This window comes from Sesamum indicum, linkage group LG6 (assembly GCF_026168435.1).
Source record: "Sesamum indicum cultivar Baizhima isolate 11 linkage group LG6, ASM2616843v1, whole genome shotgun sequence".
In the NCBI taxonomy this organism is placed as follows: Eukaryota; Viridiplantae; Streptophyta; class Magnoliopsida; order Lamiales; family Pedaliaceae; genus Sesamum; species Sesamum indicum.
In genome coordinates this window covers 10,697,239-10,720,065 of record NC_142662.1, presented here as the reverse complement: position 1 = coordinate 10,720,065, position 22,827 = coordinate 10,697,239, and the positions used below count along the sequence as shown (strand labels likewise).

Below are 22,827 nucleotides of genomic sequence, written 5' to 3'. Positions count from 1 at the left end.
TCGCTTCCCCCACACTGTCAGGAGTGGGGAATTTCAGCTTCAAGTGGAAAGTAGATGCTATCGCTCGGAAGAGGTTCAGGCTTGGTCTCCCCAAGATGACGTTGTAAGCGGATGGGGCTTTCACCACGAGGAACTTCACTAATTTCGTGGATCTTTTTGGATGAGAACCGAGGGATAACAGCAGCATCACCTCCCCCATTGGTTGGATCATGTCACCGCTAAAACCCGTGAGAGGGGTGTTCACCTTCCGAAGTTGTGCGTTATCGACCCCTAACTGGACATATGCATCATAGAATATAATATCAGCAGAACTTCCACTATCCACCAAAAGTTTTGACCCAAAAGTTAGATATTGTGGCGGAGATGACCAAGGCGTCATTGTTTTGATTCCTCGTTAGCTCTAAGTCTTGTTGGCCGAATGAAATCTCGTCCTCTTGTTGTGATCTAATGGTGTGAACTTGGATAGGGGTTTGCGCATGACTCCCCCTAGCTGCTTGAGTGAGGGCCCTTCTAGCATTGGCCGAGTCACCCCCAGCAGGGCCACCCGAAATCACGGCGATGACCCCTGCTGTGGGGAGGTTGTCGCCGTTCCCAGCTTGTTTGGAGGTTGAGTCTCGGGGTTGGGGCTTCAATCCCTGATTGACATATTCTTTTAAATATCCTCTCTGAATCAACTTTTTGATTTTTCAAATGGTGGCACTCCTCCGTTGCGTGCCCTCTGTCTCGGTGGAAACAACAGTATTTGTCGGATTTGAGCCTCTTAGGATTGTCTTTCATTTTTTTTTTGCCATTGATTGATCAGTCCCTGCCGCTCAGCTACAACTAATATCTCCCCTCTGGGGGCATTCAAAGGGGTATAGCGGGCGAAACCAGCTGGAGGTACGTGTTTGTGTTCCTCCTTCTTCTTCAACTCTTTCTCTTCTTCCCGACCTTTCCTTTTGTTGTTGAAGGAAAGATCCATCGCGTTCGACTCCTCTATGCGGATGTATTTTTGTGAACGCACAATTAAATCCTCCATAGTGCTAGGGGGTTTGCCAGCTATAGATTCCTTGAATCTTCCCGGTTGTAGATCTGCTGGACGATACTGGCTAACAACTCTTGATTGATGTGGGGAACCTCATGCACTGCATCTATGCATCTTTGCATGAAGTCTCTTAGGGCCTCGCCTTCTCTCTGGCGAAAAGTGAACAGGTATACCGCTGTTTTCGGGATCTTTTTGTTCATTGAGAAGTGGTGCAAAAAGCGTTGAACCAACTGCTCTAGGCTGGAAATAGGTCCAGCGGGCAGTTGGTTAAACCAGGCCAACGCGTGTTTCCAAAGTATAGTGCGGTAAACTTTACAGTATGCTGCATCACTCAAATCATACCAGTCAAATCTTGGCATAGAATTTGTCTAGGTGTTCCTCTGGATCTCCTACCCCGTCATATTCTGGTAGATTCGACACCTTGAGACCGGTTGGGAGCGCCTCGGCCAGAATATTGGAGGCAAATGGGCTTCGTCTTGGAGGTGCCACAGCCAACAGCAAGTAGGAATCCTCGGCTTCAATGGTTCTCGACTTCTGCGAGGAGAAGGAGGGGGCGGGTTCACTGGTTGTTGCGCTACAAATTGGGCCATGGCTTGAGCCGCAGCTTGTGTAGACGCATCTCGTATCAAGGCTAGTAAGGCCTCCGATAAAATCCATATCTACGTGAATGTATCGCATATTAATTAATTGTAATGCATGGCAATGATTTACAGTTCACTAATAAGTTCAGTATTTATTCTGCCTTTTTATATTTCATTTAGTAGTAATTTGTCTAGCTTAGCTATTTTATAACTTTACTAGTTTTGTCAGGAATTATACCAAAATAAATATTAATCTAGGATATTGGCATGCAATTTCATTAATGAAGAATCCTTCTCATTTCTCCTCTTCTTTTCTTTTGCACGTTGAAGATGGATGAAATATTTGAACATACATAGTTATCAAGGTAAAAGATTCTATCACATATTGAAGAAATGTGAATAAATTATGCAGAAAAGGCTTAAAGTTTCATCTTAGATAATTCATTTTTATACAATCATGTCTGTAACTTTGAATACTATCAATAATATATTGTTATTTGTTGTGATGATGGTGATATTATAAAAGACCAATATGCCCTTCTGACGAGGGTAAAACGGTCTACACACTTGGAAGGTCTTTGACCAAGGGTCAATCCCTTGGTAGTTACATGTTCAGAGCGTACTTAACTCCTAAAAATGAGGACACTTAAGCACCATTCACGGATGGTGGACACTGAACGTGGATACATGCATAAACCTGCCAATAGCGCAGGATAGCAGGGGATATAAGGAAAGAGATCGCATTGCGAGAGGGTAAGTTGTTTTTCTTGAGCTTTTCAGCTAGTTATCTTCGATTAACATTGAGAGCTATCTCACACGTACTAAAAACTAACTTGAGCGTCGGAGCACCTCCGCCGGGACCTATCCCGGCTAAGTGACGTTCATTTCTTGTTTGCAGAAAACCTTATTGATTACGCACGCAGAGCAGCACGTTGCTTGGAGAGAAGCTGAGTTTTCGAGCCGGATCATTTTGGCGCCGTCTGTGGGAACGTCAGGTGACGGATAAGAATACATTTGGGAAATGGAAACTCCGGCTGAAGACCCGGCACCAATTGTACACCTGTCACGACAAGAAATGGATACCCCCGTGACCGATCGAGAGGGAACGGTACAATTGACACGACGGGAACTGCAACAAATGATGGAAGAGGCGGGGAGAAAAGCCCTGGTAGCATACGAGCGAAGAACGGCAACTCCGTTAGAAAGGAAAGTGGCAGGAAAAAGGCTGTTTCAAGAAGGAGAAGATGCCCGAGATAACGACGGAATGAATCGACCGGGAGCGAATCGGAAGGGTCCCTTGCCTTCAGATGTGGGGTCCAGTAGCAGGGCTTTAAGTCGTCCTAGAGGACCAGCTATATCTCGAGCAGAGGTAGATAATATCAGTAAACAGATAGCTTTGCTGGGAAAGCAAATTGATGAACTTAAAAAGAGAGGGGAGATAGTGGCACATCATCAGAATTCACCTTTCGCCAATCGAATACTTATTGAAACTGTAAATCCCAGTTTTAGGATGCCAGATCTCCCAAAATACGATGGAACACGGGATCCACAAGAACACATAGCCGCTTTTGACATGGTAATGAATTTATACGGGCAGGCAAGTTCCATAGTAGCTAAACTATTCGTTACTACATTAACAAGGAAGGCTCAGGAATGGTTTACGAATCTACCGCCTGGTAGTATAGAGTCATATGAGCATTTGGTACAGAAATTCGCATTCCATTTTGCTTCCAAGAAAAAGCAGAAGAGATCGGCCACGCATTTATTTACCATCCGTCAAGGGGAGAATGAAAGTCTGAAAAATTTTATGGGACGTTTTAATAACGAAACGTTGGAGGTGCAGGATCTTAGGATAGACATGATGACTAGTATCCTAATCCATGGATTGAAGAAAGGAGTTTTTGCATCGGCTTTAGCACGGGACCCGCCAATAGATACAGAGCAGTTGATGGCAATGGCGCAAAAATATATTGATGAAGAGGAGATGAATGCAATGAAGGATGAGGAGTGGAGAGTTACATCAGAACGAGCAAGAGATGGAAGATTCACTAGAGATCGGGATATGCGATCAAAAAAGGAGAAAGAAAGGGAACCACCTTACCAGCCGAAATATAGCAGGTATACTCCTTTAAATATGACCAGGGCTAAAGCTCTCATGCTGGTGGAAAAAGATAAAGTTTTGATGTGGCCGAAGCATACGAGGATTACTCCAGCCAAAAGATATTCGAACAAGTACTGTCGGTTTCATCGAGAAAGAGGGCATGATACAGAGGAGTGCTATCAATTGAAAGATGAGATAGAGCGATTGGTGCGACAAGGGTATTTCAGGAGACAGAACACCCATAATTTTGAAGAAAGGAGACGAGATCGGAGGGGCAGATCGAGCAGTAGGGATCGCAGGTCAAATTGGGCAGAGGAACGAAGGAACCAGACGGTGGCGGAGAACGCGCCTGTGAAAGGCATTATCCATACTATTGCAGGAGGATCAGAGGGATGGTCGAGAAGAGCTAGAAGGAGATTCGAGAGAGAGACTAGGTGGGAGCGACGTAAGCAAGGGGTGCATATAACGAGCAACCCCGAGATCGTGTTTGGAGATCAAGATGCAGGAACCAGGATCGTGACAGATAATGATCCAATGGTGATACGAATGGACATAGCAAACTTTACAGTCCATAAGGTTTTGGTAGACAACGGGAGTTCAGCAGATATAATATTTAAGGAAGTATTGAATAAGATGGGGCTTGATAATATAAGGCTGGAACCAGTAAATATTCCACTGGTAGGGTTCGGAGGAAGCGAGGTCGCATCACTTGGGACGGTGGATTTACCTGTATCTTTGGGAGAAGAGCCGAAACGCAAAACATTGATGGTAATATTTTTAGTTGTTGATATGCCTTTTGCTTACAATGTTATCCTGGGGAGACCTGGGCTTAATTCTTTCAGGGCAGTGGTATCAACATATCACCTCAAGATGAACTTCCCTACTCTATCCGGGATAGGGGAGGTCGTGTGCGATCAGATCGAAGCCAAAAGGTGTTATAATTTATCTCTGGGAAAGAGTGAGAAAAATGAAAAGAGAAAGCTTCAGAGTGTGAAGAAAGAAGACTGGCAGGCACTGAAAGCAGGGAGAATAGAACCTGTTTATCATAAAGAGGTGGAGTTGATACAAGGAGACCCGACCAAGGTCACCAAGATAGGAACCAACTTGGGGCAGTTCGAGGGAATCATGATTACTTTCTTAAGAAGTAACGTTGATATGTTTGCATGGGATCCGTCAGATTTTCGGGGTATAAACCCGGAGGTGATAGTACACAGGCTAAATGTGGACCCTTCCATGCGACCTGTCCAACAGAAGAAGCGAACCTTCGGAGGTGAGAAAAATGCAATCATTGAGGGAGAGGTAAATAAATTACTTAAAGCGGGTTATGTATCCGAGGTTCAATATACGGATTGGTTGGCCAATGTGGTCGTGGTACCGAAGCCGGGGGGTAAATGGAGAATGTGTACAGACTTTACGGATCTCAATAAGGCGTGCCCGAAAGACCCCTACCCACTACCGAGGATTGATGTCCTAGTCGATTCGACGGCCGGATATAGGACATTTTCCATGATGGATGCGTATCAGGGGTATCATTAGATTTTTATGGCACCAGAAGATCGAATAAAAACCTCCTTTGTAACTGACCGTGGGATTTATTGTTATAATGTTATGCCTTTTGGATTGAAAAATGCAGGGGCAACATATCAAAGGTTGGTGAACAAGATGTTTGCTCAGCAAATAGGGAAAACCATGGAGGTGTATGTGGACGACATGTTGGTTAAAAGTCAACAACCAGATGAACATTTGGAGCATTTGAAGGTAGCTTTTGCGATCATGAGAGAACATGGGATGAAGCTTAATCCCAGCAAATGTACATTCGGAGTAGGCGAGGGCAAATTTCTTGGATACATGGTCAGCGAACGTGGGATTGAAGCTAACCCAGAGAAGATAGAGGCCATACTGAATCTGAAGTCGCCTACATCCATCAAAGAGGTTCAGAAGTTAACAGGTAGAATTGCTTCTCTTAATCGCTTTATTTCTAGGTCTGCAGATCGCAATTTACATTTCTTTAAAATATTGAGGAAAGTGAAAGGATTTAATTGGACCGAGGAATGCGAGCAAGCTTTTCAGGAGTTAAAAATTTATCTGAGATCGCCGCCTCTTTTGGCGAACCCTAGAAAAGGGGATGTATTATATCTTTATCTGGCTGTTTCTGATGATGCGGTTAGTTCGGTATTGATAAAAGAGGAGGGAAAGGTTCAGAACCCGGTGTACTATGTAAGTAGGATGTTGCAAGGAGCGGAAACTAGATATGCGGAGATCGAAAAGTTAGCATTGGCGGAGGTGGTGACGGCCAGGAAGCTAAGGCCATATTTTCAATCGCATCGGATATTGGTAAGAACTAATCATCCACTCCGAAACATTCTTACCCGACCAGAGGCTTCGGGTAGAATGATAAAGTGGGCGGTCGAATTGGGAGAGTTCGACATCACCTATCAGAGTCGAACAGCAGAGAAAGCTCAGATTTTGGCTGATTTCATGGTGGAGATATCCGGTGCTCAAAAAGATTTAGAAAACATGGATGTTACATGTGGATGGATCCTCCAATGCAAACAATGGTGGAGCAGGAATACTGATCGAAGGACCAGCAGGCATGGAGATTGAGGTCGCTGTTCGGCTGTCTTTTCCTGTTACAAATAATGAAGCCGAATACGAAGCTTTACTCTTGGGTTTGGAGCTAGCACTGGAAGCTGGAGCGCAGATTCTTGAAGTGTATACTGACTCGCAATTAGTCGCTATTCAGGTTGAGGGAATATATGAAACTAAAGAAAGATCTATGGCAGATTATTTGAAGAGAGCAAAAGAGTGGATGCAGAAATTCTCCAAGTGCACTGTTCAACAAATTCCCAGGAGTGAGAATGAAAGAGCCGATGCGTTATCAAAGTTAGGGGCTACGCTAGTAGGAATAAAGGACAGAAAAATCACAGTGATGGTAAAGGAACGATCAGCGATCTCAGAAGGGATAGAAACCAATATGGTAACTTCAAGATGTCTGTGGATAGAAGATATAGCGACATACCTGAGGGAGGGGATTTTGCCTACTGATGCCGGACATGCTAGACGCATTAAGTTTAAAGCTCCAAGGTTTGCCTTAGTAGGGACACAATTGTATAAAAGAACAGTCGAGGGACCCCTCCTCAAATGCTTAGAGGACGCACAAGCCAGGTATGTTCTACAAGAAATTCATGAAGGAAACTGTGGAAATCATTCGGGGGCTAGATCCTTAGCTCAGAAGGTAACCCGACAGGGATACTTTTGGCCCACACTGATGAAGGATTGCAAGGAGTTTGTACGAAGATGTGAGAAGTGCCAGAAATTCGCCTCACAGATTCACACTCATGCGGTGCCGATGATCCCTGTTTCAATTACATGTCCATTCGACCAGTGGGGTATAGACATAATAGGACCTTTTCCTCCAGCTCGAGCTCAGAAGAAGTTTGTCATAGTTGCGGTGGAATACTTCTCAAAATGGGTGGAGGCAGAAGCTGTCTCGAAAATCACGAAAAGAGAAGCAATAAATTTTATATGGAAAAAAATAATCTGCAGGTTTGGAATACCTCGGGTGTTGATATCTGATAATGGGACCCAATTTCAAGGAAGAAAAATAACTGCGTGGTTGCGCGAGCTGAAGATACAGCAAAATTTCACGGCAGTAGGACATTCCCAATCGAATGGTCAAACGGAGGTCACAAACAGAACTATATTACAACATCTGAAAGCCAGGCTGAGTTCGAAGACAGAATGGAGCGATGAACTCCCAGGAGTACTATGGGCCTATAGAACAACTCCTCGAACTTCAACAGGTGAGACTCCATTTTCTTTAGTTTATGGTTCTGAAGCTGTAATTCCAGCAGAGATAGGAGAAGAATCGCAAAGGATTATAAACTTCGATCCAGAGAGGAATGGAGGACAACGAGCATTCGACCTGGACATACTGGAAGAGAAAAGAGAGGCAGCGCGAATAAGGATGTTGCACCATAAAAGCCTAATGCTGAGAGATCATAATAGAAACTTGAAGCCCAGATCGTTACAGGTTGGGGACCTGGTATTGAGAAAAGTGGAGGTTTCGAAGCATGTAGGAAAACTCGATCCCAACTGGGAGGGGCCTTTCAAAGTTGTTGAGATCGTCGGGAAAGGGACATACAAATTGCAAGATGTTCAAGGCAACGAAGTACCCAGACCATGGAACATACAGAATCTCAAGAAATTCTATCTTTAAAGTACCTTGAAAGGGATGCCTGAGAAAGGCAATTCAACTCAAAGATATTAGCTTCGAGTTAGACTAATCTGTGAAAGATTACGAGCATATACTCTGTAAAAGACCGATATGTCTGGTAACCTGTGAAAGGTTAGGATACGGCCTGGAAAAGGCTAATGGAAGTTCTTTTCTTTTGTTCATGAAACTCGCGAGCAAAATCCTCTATACGAGCAAAGTAAAAGAAACGTTAAACTGAATCTGTGAAAGATCGATATAACACAATCAGAGAAATGGGTATTATATAAAATATAAACAGAAGATTCACAAGAGTGGATTACATCTTTTCTATCTCATTTAATAAAGCAGAAAATTCATCGTCCTCAGTAAGGGGGGAGTCATCTTCATCTGGTAAAGGTTGAAGGTTGGCATCAAGGCAAGGATTGAGGCGAGAAGTATCAAAACCCGGAGCAAAACCATGTAGAAAAGTCGTTTGGGACTTACACCGATCAAACCCTTGCATCAAATAGTTGGCCGCCTTAATTTCTACGGCAGTGTCAAAGGTAGAGGTTTTCAGAAAGTCCCGGACACCGTTAAGGCGAGCTTCGCGAATTTTCTGCGTGTATTCCTCATATTTGAGGAAGGATTCACGACCTTCAAGAGTTCCCGCAATCTTCCCCGCCGCATGGCCAGCTTCGAATCCTCTCTTTTCCCCGAGGGTGGTCGCTTTCTCGGTTTTGAAAGCCATTTGAGTCTCTAACTCTTTAATGCGGGCTTCCATCAACGACCTCGACCGTAACCATTCTTCTTCCTTGGATTGGAAGGTTGAAATTTGAGCTCTCAATTCTCGATTAGCGCAGTCGGCTCGGAGATGATTTTGACGAAAACCAGCACATTTCAAAGTTAAACCCTGAATAAAGTTCGCCGTCTAGCAAGAAAATAGGAGTGTCAGATACAGTAGTGGGAAGAGAAAGGGCGCCGGAAAGAGAAATACCTGAACTAGGGAATGGGCATAGTGCTCCTCCATTCGGGTGAAAGGGGTGTGTAAAAGGGCAGCTTGGTCGATAGGGAGGCAGCTCGCGTCATACAATTCCCAGGAATCCTGACCTGACCGGGTTTTAAAAACAAAACTTCGAGGGGAGATCTGCCAGTCAGGGACCCATTTTTCACCTTCCAGTTGAGCTCGGGGATGATCTGCACCTCGTAGGTCTAACCGGGCAGTCCTCCAACACTCTGTTACACTCCGCAGTACGTTCATATCCCTTTCCTCTTCCCGCCTAATTTCTTCAGAGGGTATTTCTCCCTCGCCAGACTGAGATGGTGATCGAATGGAGTTGGGGCGGAGGGGAGACTTACCACGGGATTTCCGTTTTCTCGAGGTTTCTGCAAGGTCTTCAGCGGGCAAGAGGTTATCTTGCGACCTCGCACTGAAGGAAGGGATTATGGAGGCAGGTTGACGAAAACCTCTCGATTGTGTCTCTTCGCTACCAACCTCGATGGGAGTAGGTCCAGGAGGTGGGGGGACATCTGCATCGGGGGTCGAAGAACCCACAGGGGTAGGATGAGAAGAGGTCTCTGGCGCAGCACTCCGAGCACGAGATCGAGCTTCGAATTGAGCTCGAAGTCGACGATTGAGGCGAGCTTGACTTACCATACTCACTGCACATAGAAAGAGGAGGTTAGATAGAGATAAAAAATTGGCATGCCAGACAGAATAAAATCCGGAAAGTTATGTCACCTAAAGAACCCTCCACCTGGAGGGGAGCAGGTGTTAAGTGAGCAAGCCAGAGAATTTCTTCTACTAAAAGCTTCTTCGGATTATACCGATAGGTAGTGATGCTGCTTATTTGATCCCCATCTAGTCCCTCACCTTCGATCAAAGGGGTCGGTTTATCTACCTTCCAATCAAGGGAAAAAGGCCACTGACGACCAATAGGAGTTTTGACAAAAATGAATTTGGTTTTCCAAGGGCCAACATTGGAAGCGAGAGGGTCAAGGAATCTACACTCTTTACGGGAAGTTAGGTAGAAAAAACCGGCATCCCCAGACCGTGCAGAGGTAGTAAAGGAGTATAGAGACCAGAAATTTTCAAAACTTGGCTCAAACCTATGTACCCGCATAACGATGACGAAAAGGATAATATGCCGAATCGAATTTGGGGATAGTTGCATAGGGCATATGTCTAGACGGCGTAAGATGTGGGCTACACAAGGAGCTAAAGGGAAGCGTAATCCAGCTTCAAAATGTTGCAAGGAAAAAGAGCAAAAGCCAGGTGGAGGTCGGTGCATACGATCAGTAGGGCGAGGGATAAGTATTTCATAGTTGGAAGGGATAAAAAATTTTTCCCTTATATTTTGAACCTGTAACCTCACAGTACTAGATATCTCCATCCAGGGGTTTCGCTGCAATGTAGAGGGGGAGTACTCGGGTGCAGGAGCTTCGTTAGAATCAGACCTAACCAAAGAAGTGGAAGGGCGAGACCTACGTCTAGAAGGTACTAAATCTCTAAGGAGGATATCGGAGGGGGTAGACGAAGAAACAGCAGCAGAATTAGATCCTATGTCAGAAGTGTTAGGAGAAGACATAGTACCTGGAGATGGAGATCGAAGGCGGACAGGGAAATGCGACGAAGAAGACACTGGAAGAAAGCTACTGGAGAGGGAATTCTTCAGAACAGCAACGTTTGTGAGTATAGGGGAAGGAAGAAGCAATTTGAAAGGAATTTGTATATATATTACGAGGAAGGCGGTTTCAAATTCGACCGTTGACCTACCAATAAGTGACATCTGTATTACAAAAAAGGTATAAAGAGCAGAAGCGGCCGATGAGCGACACGTGTAAGATCGAAAACACTCCGAGATCATCAGTTCAACAGGCGGACGAGACTTTTCGAATGCTAGGGTGATGTCACTCGAAAAGTGGGGGAGTAATGATGATGGTGATATTATAAAAGACCAATATGCCCTTCTGACGAGGGTAAAACGGTCTACACACTTGGAAGGTCTTTGACCAAGGGTCAATCCCTTGGTAGTTACATGTTCAGAGCGTACTTAACTCCTAAAAATGAGGACACTTAAGCACCATTCACGGATGGTGGACACTGAACGTGGATACATGCATAAACCTGCCAATAGCGCAGGATAGCAGGGGATATAAGGAAAGAGATCGCATTGCGAGAGGGTAAGTTGTTTTTCTTGAGCTTTTCAGCTAGTTATCTTCGATTAACATTGAGAGCTATCTCACACGTACTAAAAACTAACTTGAGCGTCGGAGCACCTCCGCCGGGACCTATCCCGGCTAAGTGACGTTCATTTCTTGTTTGCAGAAAACCTTATTGATTACGCACGCAGAGCAGCACGTTGCTTGGAGAGAAGCTGAGTTTTCGAGCCGGATCATGTTGAATATTTATATATGTAGCAAAAGGATTTCAAGATTTTGGATTCAATAAATTATTGACAAAAAGGTGGGAAAATATTTAACAGATTTTTAGATGATCGATTTCTTTGCTCTACTTTTTCACTATTATCATCAACTCTAGATATAATTGCTATATAGAAATAGTTAAAATTATATGATAATAATTTTTTGTTCAATTATATAAGCACACGTTCTTAAATATTTATTCTTACAGTCACAATTTAAATTGAAAATATTTATCCGTGTCTTGATATGGATTTTATACTAGTTAAATATATATTGCAACAAAAATAAAAGTTCCTCATAATTAATGCATGCTATTATGAGGAAATTCAAACTTGTCACAATTTTTTGGTCCAAAAAATTTTTTTTCTAGTGTTTTGACTAATAATTTATATGTTATATGTTGCTTTTTGGAACTAAGCAAATAACTGTCAAAGTAAATGCCTAATAAACTAGGATTTGACTTAATAACAACCCAAATCCTCCGAGTAAACATAGTCTCAATGTCTATTTTTGATTGGTCATATTTGTGATTGAATCGCAAATGTAATTTCTTGTACCTGTTTGGTCAAATTTTTAATAATCACCTTTCAAATTACATTATATCAAACCCACATTTTGATAAAAGTTATAATTTATCGCTTTTAGCCGTGCAACAATTTTTTTTTGTTTACATATCCATTATGCCAATTAAATAATTTTTAATTCATTTATTACGCTTGAAAATAAGTTTTGTTTCGAAATTTGATTACAATTTACATTAATATAATCAATTATGAAATTATAAATTCAAGCATTATAATCACTTTTTCTAAAATAAATAACTATGATCAATTTTGCAATCATCAACCGAACTTGGCGTTAGACTATTTCCACTTTACAACAATCAAATCACTTTAGGCCAAATGAGTTGAGTTTGAGTCAAGCTTGACCAAATTCTGGCTCAGGTTCAGGCTCGAACACCAATTCAAACTCATTAGTACATTTTCCAAGCTTGAGCTCGAGCAAAGCGATGCCGTGAGAGTTTATGACGGTTGCTCGACATTGAGATGCCGTGATTGCCATTGGTTGTCGGAAGGAAGGCACATGATTTGACAATTGGGACAATTGGAAGCCAGCTCGCATTCGAGCTTGAGCCCTTGGCGAGCTCGAGTTTGGGCTATATTCCTTGTGTTCGTGCTCATGAGCTCACACCTTTTCTTGGTTTTATTTTTTTATAGATATTAGTTAAGTACATATTTAATATTATATCAAGCTTATATTCGAAATTCACCATATATTAGAATTATTCGTCAATACATCACTTTTTACTTTTATATAGCATTAAAATATGGTATTTTTATTTATATTGTTTAAAAACAAGCTTAAGCAACAATTTAATAAGTTTTGCTATTTTTTTGTAAATAAATATTTAAACTTCACCATAGATCAGAATTATTAGATAATATCTCATATTTTAGTTTCAGATGATATTTAGCATGGTATTTTACTTTATATTATCTAAAAATCAAGCTTAATCAATAATTTAGTACATTTTGATAATTTTTTTATAAATAAATATTTAAAATAATTCATATGACTTTTGTTATTATAATTTCAATATTCAATACAACAAAATGCATTTATTTCTAAATTCACCATATATTAGAATTGTTAGTCAATATATCATATTTTAGTTTTAGATGATACTAAAATATGATATTTTGGTTTATAATATCTAAAAACAAGCTTAATCAATAATTTAGTATGTTTTGATAATTTTTTTACAAATAATTATTTAATATAATGCATGTGAATTTTATCATTACAATTTCCACCCATCACAACAAAGAACATTTATTCACTATATATTAGAATTATTAGTTCATATCTCATATTTTAGTTTTAGATGATATTAAACTATGGTGTTTTATTTTATATTATATAAAACAAGCTTAATCAATAATTTAATATATTTTAATATATTTTGTAAAATAAATATTTAATATAGGGCATATGAATTTTATCATTATAATTTCAATATCCACTAAAAGAAAATGTTGTGTATAAAATTCACCATAAATTAAAATTGTTAGTTAATATCTCATATTTTAGTTTTAGATGATATAAAATATGGTATTTTAGTTTGTATTATCTAAAAACAAGCTTAATAAATAATTTAATACGTTTTGATAATTTTTTTTATAAATAAATATTTAATATATATGAATTTTACTGTTATTTAATATCCACTATAATAAAATACATTTGTTATTAGTTATCTCAATCCTATGTTTATTTGTATATAAATAAATATATTAGTTATCTTTATATTTACAGGTGATTTTGTTTTTGATAATTTTTTTTACAGTTTGTAGAAGAAATTTTGTAAGCAAGTTTTTCTCTCAACGTGCTTGATAAAATGCCTTATTGAGGGGAATTTTATGAATACAGGTTTCACAAGTACAGAGGGCATTGCTCTTGTTGTTTTAAATATGATCCAACATTGCTCTCTCTTGCTTGTGCATCCTCACTCCTTGTAGGTTTTCTATCAGTATGATGACACAACATTGAACGCGAAAGTTTTAGAAATCTTGCTTTATTGTCTATTTCTAGATTAGTGATTGTTAACCTGAGTTATCTTTTACTTTCTAGTGTTGCTTATTCCTTCCCCCCCTTCCATCCATCCCTTGATTTTAGCCAATGCTACAAAAGTCTCTCTTCTGAGATCTAGAGTGCAGCTAGTGATAGCTCATTAGGGTTGAAGTTATCTCCGTATAAATGAAACTTGACTACAGTCTCATGTTGATAAGAGAAATTGAGAAGAAAATTTTCAAGTTTCTTAGGAAGGTTGGCAATTAAGAACATATGTAGTTGAGATGTAACTTTCTTCCAAGAGACAAATTACTTATATCCTTCCAGGAAGAAACTATTTTTTTTTCAGTTAGCAATAAAATTTAGACGAGGAGATCACTTAAATAGGGTGAAGATACTATATTTTCATCAGCGAATTATCTTTTAACTATCAGACTAACTCCAAATTTTAGCAGTTCAATTTTAATCATTTTTTGCAATTCAACGCCAAGCTCCAAATTCTTGGTCCACACAGAAACCATCGTAATTTTTCATCATATATGTATGATCTTCTTTCCAAAAAGGCTCCAGGCTTATGTCAATAAGAGGCCGTCCGGTCCTATTAGATGCAACAGTTGTACTCACCAAATCTTGTTAAGAAATGCAAATAGTATAGTTGCATGATCAAGTAAAATTACTTATCTGTTGTTAATAGTATTTCACAGGTCGAGAACGTAACTAAGTATGAAACAAGATTTGCAACATGAAGATTGATTTTTTTGTATTTCCACATTATTTGGTGATGTATTGTTCAATGTTTCAGCTTTTGTTTGTTCTGCATTATTATACCATTTCTCCTTGTTGTTGCATAAATACTCAATCCAATAATGCTCTCTAATTAAAATCTTGTTACTTTTGATAAAGTAACCGGAAAAAATTGTTCTTGTACATTAAAAAAACCTCATGTTGGTGATTAATCAATTGAATTGGCTAAATCTAACATGTCAATTGTCTGAGGGATCAAGTATTAGCTTAGTCATATCTGCAGCAACTATTGATTCGGAAGGAAGGGTGTATTAGAATTCACCAGTTTTTCAAAAGCACTAATGTGCCTTTATTTATTGGATTAGTTATACTTCGTCTAAGATGGTGATGTTTGTTCCAAAGAAGAAATTTTTAAGAGGCAAGTTACAACTTGATCAATGGGTCTGCCATCAAAAATATTTTCCACCTAGTTTTGGGCAGTTGACACCATACATATACACATGTATATGTTTGTGTGTTACTCGGTAGAAAAGTTGGGACTTCAACTGTAAAGGTTGTATAATAATGTTAGTTATATCATATAAGCTTTCTCCTTTTTTGCAGATTCTGGTACAACATATTAAGACAGTTCTCCTGGGGTTGAAGATACGTATTAGTATTGCACTAGTTTCTGTTGCAAAGGAGCGGGCTAGTTATGGAGAGATTACTGAATCAAAGGTTTATTTTCTCCTAGTTATTTATTGTTAGTCTTAGTGGATTATTTTTATTGAGTTTGGGGTTGTACTCATAGTCTGATTCCAATTTTCTAATATAGACTGATGCATTAATGTCTGTCTCTTCTGTGGCTGATCCTTTCTTCTTAGTAAGATAGTATTAGTAGCAAACACAGCTGGTTCATACAACTATTTAGGAATCTTTGGTTGCTATATTAACACTTCTGGCTAGGCCTTGTCCACCGATTATCTTGATTTCTAATCTTTGAACTTGTTCGTGAATAGCTATTTAGGAGTCTTTGGTTGCTATATTAATACTTCTAGCTAGGCCTTGTCCACCAGTTATCTTGATTTCTAATCTTTGAACTTGTTCGTGAACAGGCTGTCCAAGGAGCACTAATACTTAACATTATTTCAAAATACGGTATGTGGCCTCTATTCATACTATTAATTAGACAATGTCAAAAATTCAATCATGCAATTTGATAATCTTATGCAGTCCTCCTTATATGCTTTCAGTTGGGCATGTGTATATTTTCCACTAATGTCATGAGTGAGCTGATTTTGTACATTTTTTGTGTGTACATCACATGTTTTTGTACTCAATATTCAGCAACATGCCAGATATTCATAAGTTAACTGTCGAGTTTCCGTATTAGCAACTTTAAGTTTTATCCTTCCTTGTTCTCAGCGCTTAATAATGCAGTAAAGCATGAACTCCCAGCTTTCCTCAGCGATGTTCCTTGTTGTGTTGCTTGGCATCCTGCCTTCCACAATATTATTTCATGTAAGCTTATTTAGGAGTTTCCCTTATGTTTGAAGCAACATTCTCCTCAATGATAAAACGAAAGAATGAAGAAATGTCAACATCTAAGCTGTTTAGGGGAGTAAGAATCCATTACATTTCAAAAATATATTCGTGGAGAGCTTGGAGGTTTGTGTTGTTGATTTGAATGTTATTGGGAGTCTGTAATTGTATGTCTTAAGCTACTTTTGTTGAGAAAGTTGGTAGATTTTAAAGTATTTTCCAAGTTGAGAAAGCATGAATGTAATTCAGCTTTCAGTTTATTCTTCTTCTTCTTTTTTTAATATTTTTGTACTGCTCAATGCTGCATGCTGATCATTTTTACCATAGAAACTAGTGAACACAAAGTATATAGACAAAAAGATGAGTGCTTCATCGTGCGTATGAAATAGAGGGATAAAGAGGCAGAGTGCTTCATTTATGTAATTGACTTAGTTGTGAAGCTCTGTGAGTACATGTATCAAGAATGATTATGGTACTCAAGATTGGTTTATGATCAGTTACACCCAAAAAATATGCAACTTGTTAAAAGATATGAAACTTTGAAACAATTAAACAGACTGTTCAATTTGAGAATTTGAGTTCATGGAGGTTTAGGCCTTGAACTTTCCTTTGTCTATACCTTTATCACCAAAATGGTACCATGATGCCAATCTGGACCATCATGAACTCTGTGTTTCCTGTTTCCACTATGTCATCTTCTGCTGACTTGTATTGAACTGTTGTAGCTCATCCATCCAGAAGGTCTTGTTTATAAGAGTGTCACTTTTAGTTGCGTGTTGTGTGTATGTAATGACTCATGCTCTCCTTAGTTGTATGATGGCCTTATAAGTTATTGATTGATGGTTGGTTAAGGCTTCATTTTATCAACTACATATCTTTTTAAGCAATGCATTGGTAGTTCATATTTATATATAGACATTTGCCACATCTATGCATTTGACAGCGTCTTTGTGTTTCAATGTTTTTGGACCACATAGGTAAGCAAGCTTGTAGACTTGTATAAGTTCGGAGGAATAGTCCAAGAAGGAGGTAAGCTTGAGGAGTCATGAAGGCTTTAGAAGTAAGCTCCGTTCGTTATTTATCTTATTCAACACTGTCGAATGATGCACCCTACACTAATTCCTCTTGTGAACTTGCAGTTTGGTAACTTTGGTTGAGGAATTTCAAACTTATATGTTTGTCTTCATGCATGCTCAAAATCAATGGCAGGTGTGGGAGGTGGGGAAGAGGAGGAATACTATAGCTGTGTTGGAGGTTGGGGCTTTGAAAACAATGACATATATGATGATTAAAGAAACTAGGACGTCTTTGCAAAATGATAATGGTGGTATAAAGTTGATCATTTTCTTCCCTCCCACTCTTCATTTCATCCATTAAGAATGTCTCTCTTTTTATGTGTTTGTATTGTTATCTTGAGTTGTTGATATTTATCATCTACATTATGGTGTAGTACTTTTCTTTTTATCTATATCAAGTTGTTCTTTTGATAAATAGTTTTGGTTGCGTTTTCAGTGGTTTCCAATTAATTTATTACTGTGATGTGGGCATTTCTCATCCTGTTTTATCTGGTTGTGCTATTATATTATCTCATTCAAGTAAACAAAGTGTATTGCTCTTTCCGGTATATCAAGCTTTGTGAGACATAATTTGTTGTCAGGATGTCATTTATTGTTTAGCATTTTAGGGTTAGAGTTTTGGTTCAATTGAAATTACATGAAACTTTTCATATTCGAACTTTGATGTGAAGGACCTAATTCACCTTTGAAACGAGATAAAACCATTTCAAAAGTAAAGAATTCCATGACATATGGGTAGTGTTAATTAACACATGCGAACCAGAGCGTAACTTCTTTTCAATTTTTCATTTATCTTTTGTTATACTATCAAACTACTCTTCTTTTTTTCTTTTTTTTGTTTTCTTTTGCTAGTTATTATCAAACTACTTTCATTTATATTAATTTTTCTAGTTTACCCTTAGTAATTTGACAAATAAATGTAATTTTAGGAAGTCATAAGATTGAGACATGAATGTGCACTAGCGTTATGTGATTGTTGCTTTGATTAAATGTGGAGTATTTGAGGCATAATTTCATGCATTTTGAATTGCTTTGAGAGAGAGTTGGAATGTCTTCGCTTCTACCTAGTCTTAGGATTCTTGTGAAATCATATTTGTTTGCTAAAACCCTACCCGATTGATCCTTATATCCCTAACATGGGACATGCATCATTTTGAAAAATTCAAAGGTCCTTCCTCTTGGGAAAAAAAGAAAGAAAGAAATAACAGCAAAAAAAAAAGGAAATTACATATACTCCGTTGGTTTAGGTCACTTAGTAACTGGGTAACTTCATCACAAATGTTGTTATTCAAGTAAAACGGCGACTGAAGCTATGAGTATGCAAAGCACTTGTGTTTTGGTTGAGTAATCAGGTGCCTTCACCACAAGTGTTGTCATTCGCGTCAACAGGCCAAAATGCAACGTTTTTTGGTTGAGTAACCGGGTGCCTCACCACAAGTGTTATCATTCGCGTCAAAAGACCGAAAGATGGCCTAAAGAACACAAGTTGCAGGCAAAAATGAAGGAAAAAAAGAAAAAAAGAGCCATGACATAATAGAAGGGGAAGAAAAAAGAAAAAAAAAATCATTATTGGCCCAAAGAAAAGAAAGAAAAGGGAAATACGTCCCTACTTAGGTAGATATAAGGAGATAAAGGGTATTGTGCTGGCATTGAGGATGATAACATTTAGAAACCTACAGATTTTATGGAAGCTTGATTGTCCTGCTCTGTACTTGGCAAAACAATGTGTGATGATGTGATTGGCCTCTTACCCTCGTTATGAAAAGTTAGCATTTGTATAATGTATTATTGCATTTGTGTTTTGAGATTATGTGCACATAGTATTTCGTTTCGTCTTGGGGGCTATAACTTGAAAGACATTGCAACAATCCTTTCTTTATTTTTTGATTTATTAAAATAATTATCGCATTTATTTCTTGGTGGCTATCTGAAATCTTTTCTGTATAAAAATCATTTACTTTAGACATGTCTTTTCTTATGTGATTATTATTTCTAATTAGCAGGAGATAGATTCTTGCCTTGATATTATTTTACCAATATAACTGAAAATAATTATTGTAACGATATTTAAATTTTATATTATTATAGTTCTCTTTAATTTTATGAATTATTTCTTTCAGATTGCCATCTCAGCAGGTTTAAGATCAGTACACAACGGTGGTGCTTCTTACATGGGTTCCCCCCCCCCACCCCCACTGTAAAACGTAAAAGGAAAATGTACAGGTTGTGCTTGAATGTAAGAGTTAAAGAAATCTTTCATGCTAGATATAGAGAAGTATCATAAATTTTTAATTTTTTTGACCCATGATTGCAGTTTATCCAGGTATATGAGGTCGAGAATCGTTGTTAACTAACAATTGAAAATAAAATCAAATTCCTTTTTTGTCTTCCGTCTTTCTTTTAACTCTTCTAATGAAGTTCATCAGATAATTTTCTTTTAGTTACATTTGTACGCTTTGTGAGAAGACCATGGTGATGTCCCCGGAAGTGCTTCTTAGTGTTGGTGTTCTATGGTGCAGGTGACTATTCATATGCTATCATATCATGTTTATCATTTGTCCCCCACAGCTGTGTGTTGCTGAGTTCTTATGCAGAACCCATTCATTAGTTCATTGGTAAGGTGAGCTATTCTTTAGAGGGGATATGTGTGTTAGTGATCCTCCTACATTTATCCTTGTATGCTCTTGAAGGGTTGAAGGAGTATAACTTAAGTCCATTTTTGGCGATGGATATTGGGTGGTATTGAGTTAAGCAGCAATGTGTTTTATTGAGAAAGAGATTACATTGTGAGAAGAATCTATGAAGCATAAGTACTGTAAAAATCTTTTAAGTACCCTTGAGGCTTGGCATTCTACTGGGTCTTGCCTTGCCCATTGAAAATCAATGAATACAATTAGATACCATCATTTGTTAATATTAGGCTTGTGTTTCCTTTTGTTGTCTTTGGATTTTTAGTGTTTTAAACTTTGGTTCCATGGAAAGTCAATCTCTTAAATCAATATTTTTGTTGACTTAGGTTGGTGCAATATATTGGAGAATTTATTGTCACTTCCCAAAAGCTTATCACTCGAGGTTCAGTCCTGGTAAGTCACTTTTACTGGCTTAGTTCCTATCAATATTTATGTTGATCTATCTCTAGAAGTTATTTAGTATCAATATCTGACAATTAAAGTGCTTATTTTGTTTATTCGATCTTATTATTTTAGGATTTTATTGTGGTGATGCTACTGATATTACTACTCCTGAATGGTTGAGTTTTGCCAAACAAGCTTCAATACGTAGTGCACTATTAATCGTCCTCCAATGGTGTCTCACTTCCAGTTATGATAGATTTAGCAATCTTGTTATGTTCTAGGTTTTTTTTCTTTTGTTCGTATGTGTGAACCTCTTCTTGTATCACTCAGAAAATGGTCTCCTTTTGAGTTGAGTTACTTAAAAAGGTTCCACATGTAGTGATATACATTAGTAAAAAACATGTATAAATTTTAAGGGCAAAAGAGTAATTGGATGAGTGGAGACACACCATAAGCAAATAGAACCCATCACACCATACAATCTCCCATTAATCCAAGTTACTATTCATTGACAAGACCCTTTTTTCTCCTGAAAATTAGACATTTTGCGGAAATTGTATTTCACCTGGTGAGCACTTCCGTCGTGGTAAAATCCCAATTTCATCCTTTAACAAAAATCCTCAACCACATCATTGGCGCCATTTGTGGGAAATATTTACCGCGACGTTGAGCATGCAGACCAGGTCCCGAGCTCGTGACATACACAATCTAGACGCCATCCAAGAAGCCCAGGCAAACGGAATGGAATAGAACCCTCCTAGCGAACAGTCAATTCCTCAGGAGGTAACCCCCCTAACGCACCAGCATACACCCCTCAATGGGGGAGTCCTCTTGTCACATCAAAAATCTCCGGCTGTACCCCCAACCGGAGTACTCCCCTCGGATGCCCCCCCCCCCCAAGAGCCGATGATTCAGCTAACACAGGAGGCTTTGCTAACCTTGCTTCGAGATGCGTCCACACGAGCTGCGGCTCAAGCCGTGGCCCAATTTGTGGCGCAACAACCAGTGAACCCGCCCCCTCCTTCCCCTCGCAGAAGTCGAGAACTATCCTCGGCTCCCGAGGAGGAGGAGCAGAGGCGAAAGGAAGTAAACAGTTGGATTTCTAGACCTGAAGTAGTACAAACTCAAGATCGAAATCTCCCTAACCGAGAATCTTCCGCCCCCCCCCCCACTAACTCGGGGAGCCGAGGATTCCTACTTGCCGTTGGCTATGGCACCTTCGAGACGAAGCCCATTTACCTCCCATATTCTGGCCGAGGCGCTCCCAGTCGGTCTCAAGGTGTCGAATTTACCAGAATATGATGGGGCAGGAGATCCACAAGAATACTTAGACAAATTCTATGCCAAGATTGACTGGTATGATCTGAGTGATGCCGTATACTGTAAAGTCTTCCGCACTACACTTTCGAAGCGCGCGTTGGCTTGGTTCAACCAACTGCCCGCTGGAACTATTTCCAGCCTCGAGCAGTTGGCTCAGCATTTTTTGCACCACTTCTCAATGAACAAAAAGATCCCAAAAACAGTGGCATACCTATTCACTGTTCGCCAGAGAGAGGGTGAGACCCTGAGAGACTTCATGCAAAGATTCGTAGATGCAGTTCATGAGGTCCCTCACGTCAATCAAGAGATGTTAGCCAGTATCGTCCAGCAGAATCTACAACTGGGAAGATTTAAGGAATCTATAGCCGGCAAACCCCCTAACACTATCGAGGACTTAATTGTGCGTTCACAAAAATACATCCGCATAGAGGAGTCGAACGCGATGGATCCTTCCTTCAACAACAAAAGGAAGGGTCGGGAAGAAGAGAAAGAGTCGAAGAAGAAGAAGGAACGCAAACACGTACCTCCAGTTGGTTTGGCCCGCTATACCCTTTTGAATGCCCCCAGAGGTGAGATATTAGTCGTAGCTGAGCAGCAGGGACTGATCAATCAATGGCCGAAAAAGATGAAGGACAATCCTAAGAGGTTCAAATCCGACAAATACTGCCGTTTCCATCGAGACAGAGGGCACACAACGGAGGAGTGCCACCATTTGAAAAATGAGATCGAAAAGTTGATTCAAAGAGGATATTTAAAAGAATATGTCAATCAGGGACCCAAGCACCAACCCCGGGACTCAACCTCCAAACAAGCTGGGAACGGCAACAACCTCCCCACGGCAGGGGTCATCGCCGTGATTTCAGGTGGCCCCGCTGGGGGCGACTCGGCCAATGCTAGAAGGGCCCTCACTCGAGCAGCTAGGGGGAGTCACGCGCAAACCCCTATCCAAGTTCACACCATTAGATCGCTGCAAGAGGATGACATTTCATTCGGCCAACAAAACTTAGACCCAACGAGGAATCAAAATAATGACGCCTTGGTCAGGCCACAATATCTACCTTCTGGGTCAAAAAAATCTTGGTAGATAGTGGAAATTCGGCTGATATTATATTCTATGATGCATATGTCCAGTTAGGGATTGATAACGCACAACTTCGGAAGGTGACACCCCTCTCACGGGTTTTAGCAGTGACATGA

The 22,827-nt window shown here is 39.7% G+C and overlaps 2 protein-coding genes across 2 annotated transcripts; both read left to right on the top strand.

Moving 5' to 3' along the window:
* The first annotated feature begins 2,626 nt into the window (after positions 1 to 2,626).
* On the top strand, positions 2,627 to 5,242 carry LOC148787739 (uncharacterized). The gene has a single exon (XM_088881350.1). It carries the CDS (start codon positions 2,627 to 2,629, stop codon positions 5,240 to 5,242), a length of 2,616 nt encoding a protein of 871 aa, XP_088737476.1.
* A 16,278-nt stretch (positions 5,243 to 21,520) lies between these two features.
* On the top strand, positions 21,521 to 22,827 carry LOC105180059 (uncharacterized). The gene is made up of 2 exons (XM_011103719.2): positions 21,521 to 22,669; positions 22,762 to 22,827. Exons 1-2 carry the CDS (start codon positions 21,521 to 21,523, stop codon positions 22,825 to 22,827), a joined length of 1,215 nt encoding a protein of 404 aa, XP_011102021.2.

Coding starts and splice junctions, on each gene's coding strand:
- LOC148787739 (XM_088881350.1), top strand. CDS start 2,627: ATGGAAACTCCGGCTGAAGACCCGGCACCAATTGTACACCTGTCACGA.
- LOC105180059 (XM_011103719.2), top strand. CDS start 21,521: ATGGCACCTTCGAGACGAAGCCCATTTACCTCCCATATTCTGGCCGAG. Junction 22,670..22,761: donor ATCAAAATAATGACGCCTTG/GTCAGGCCACAA, acceptor GCATATGTCCAG/TTAGGGATTGATAACGCACA.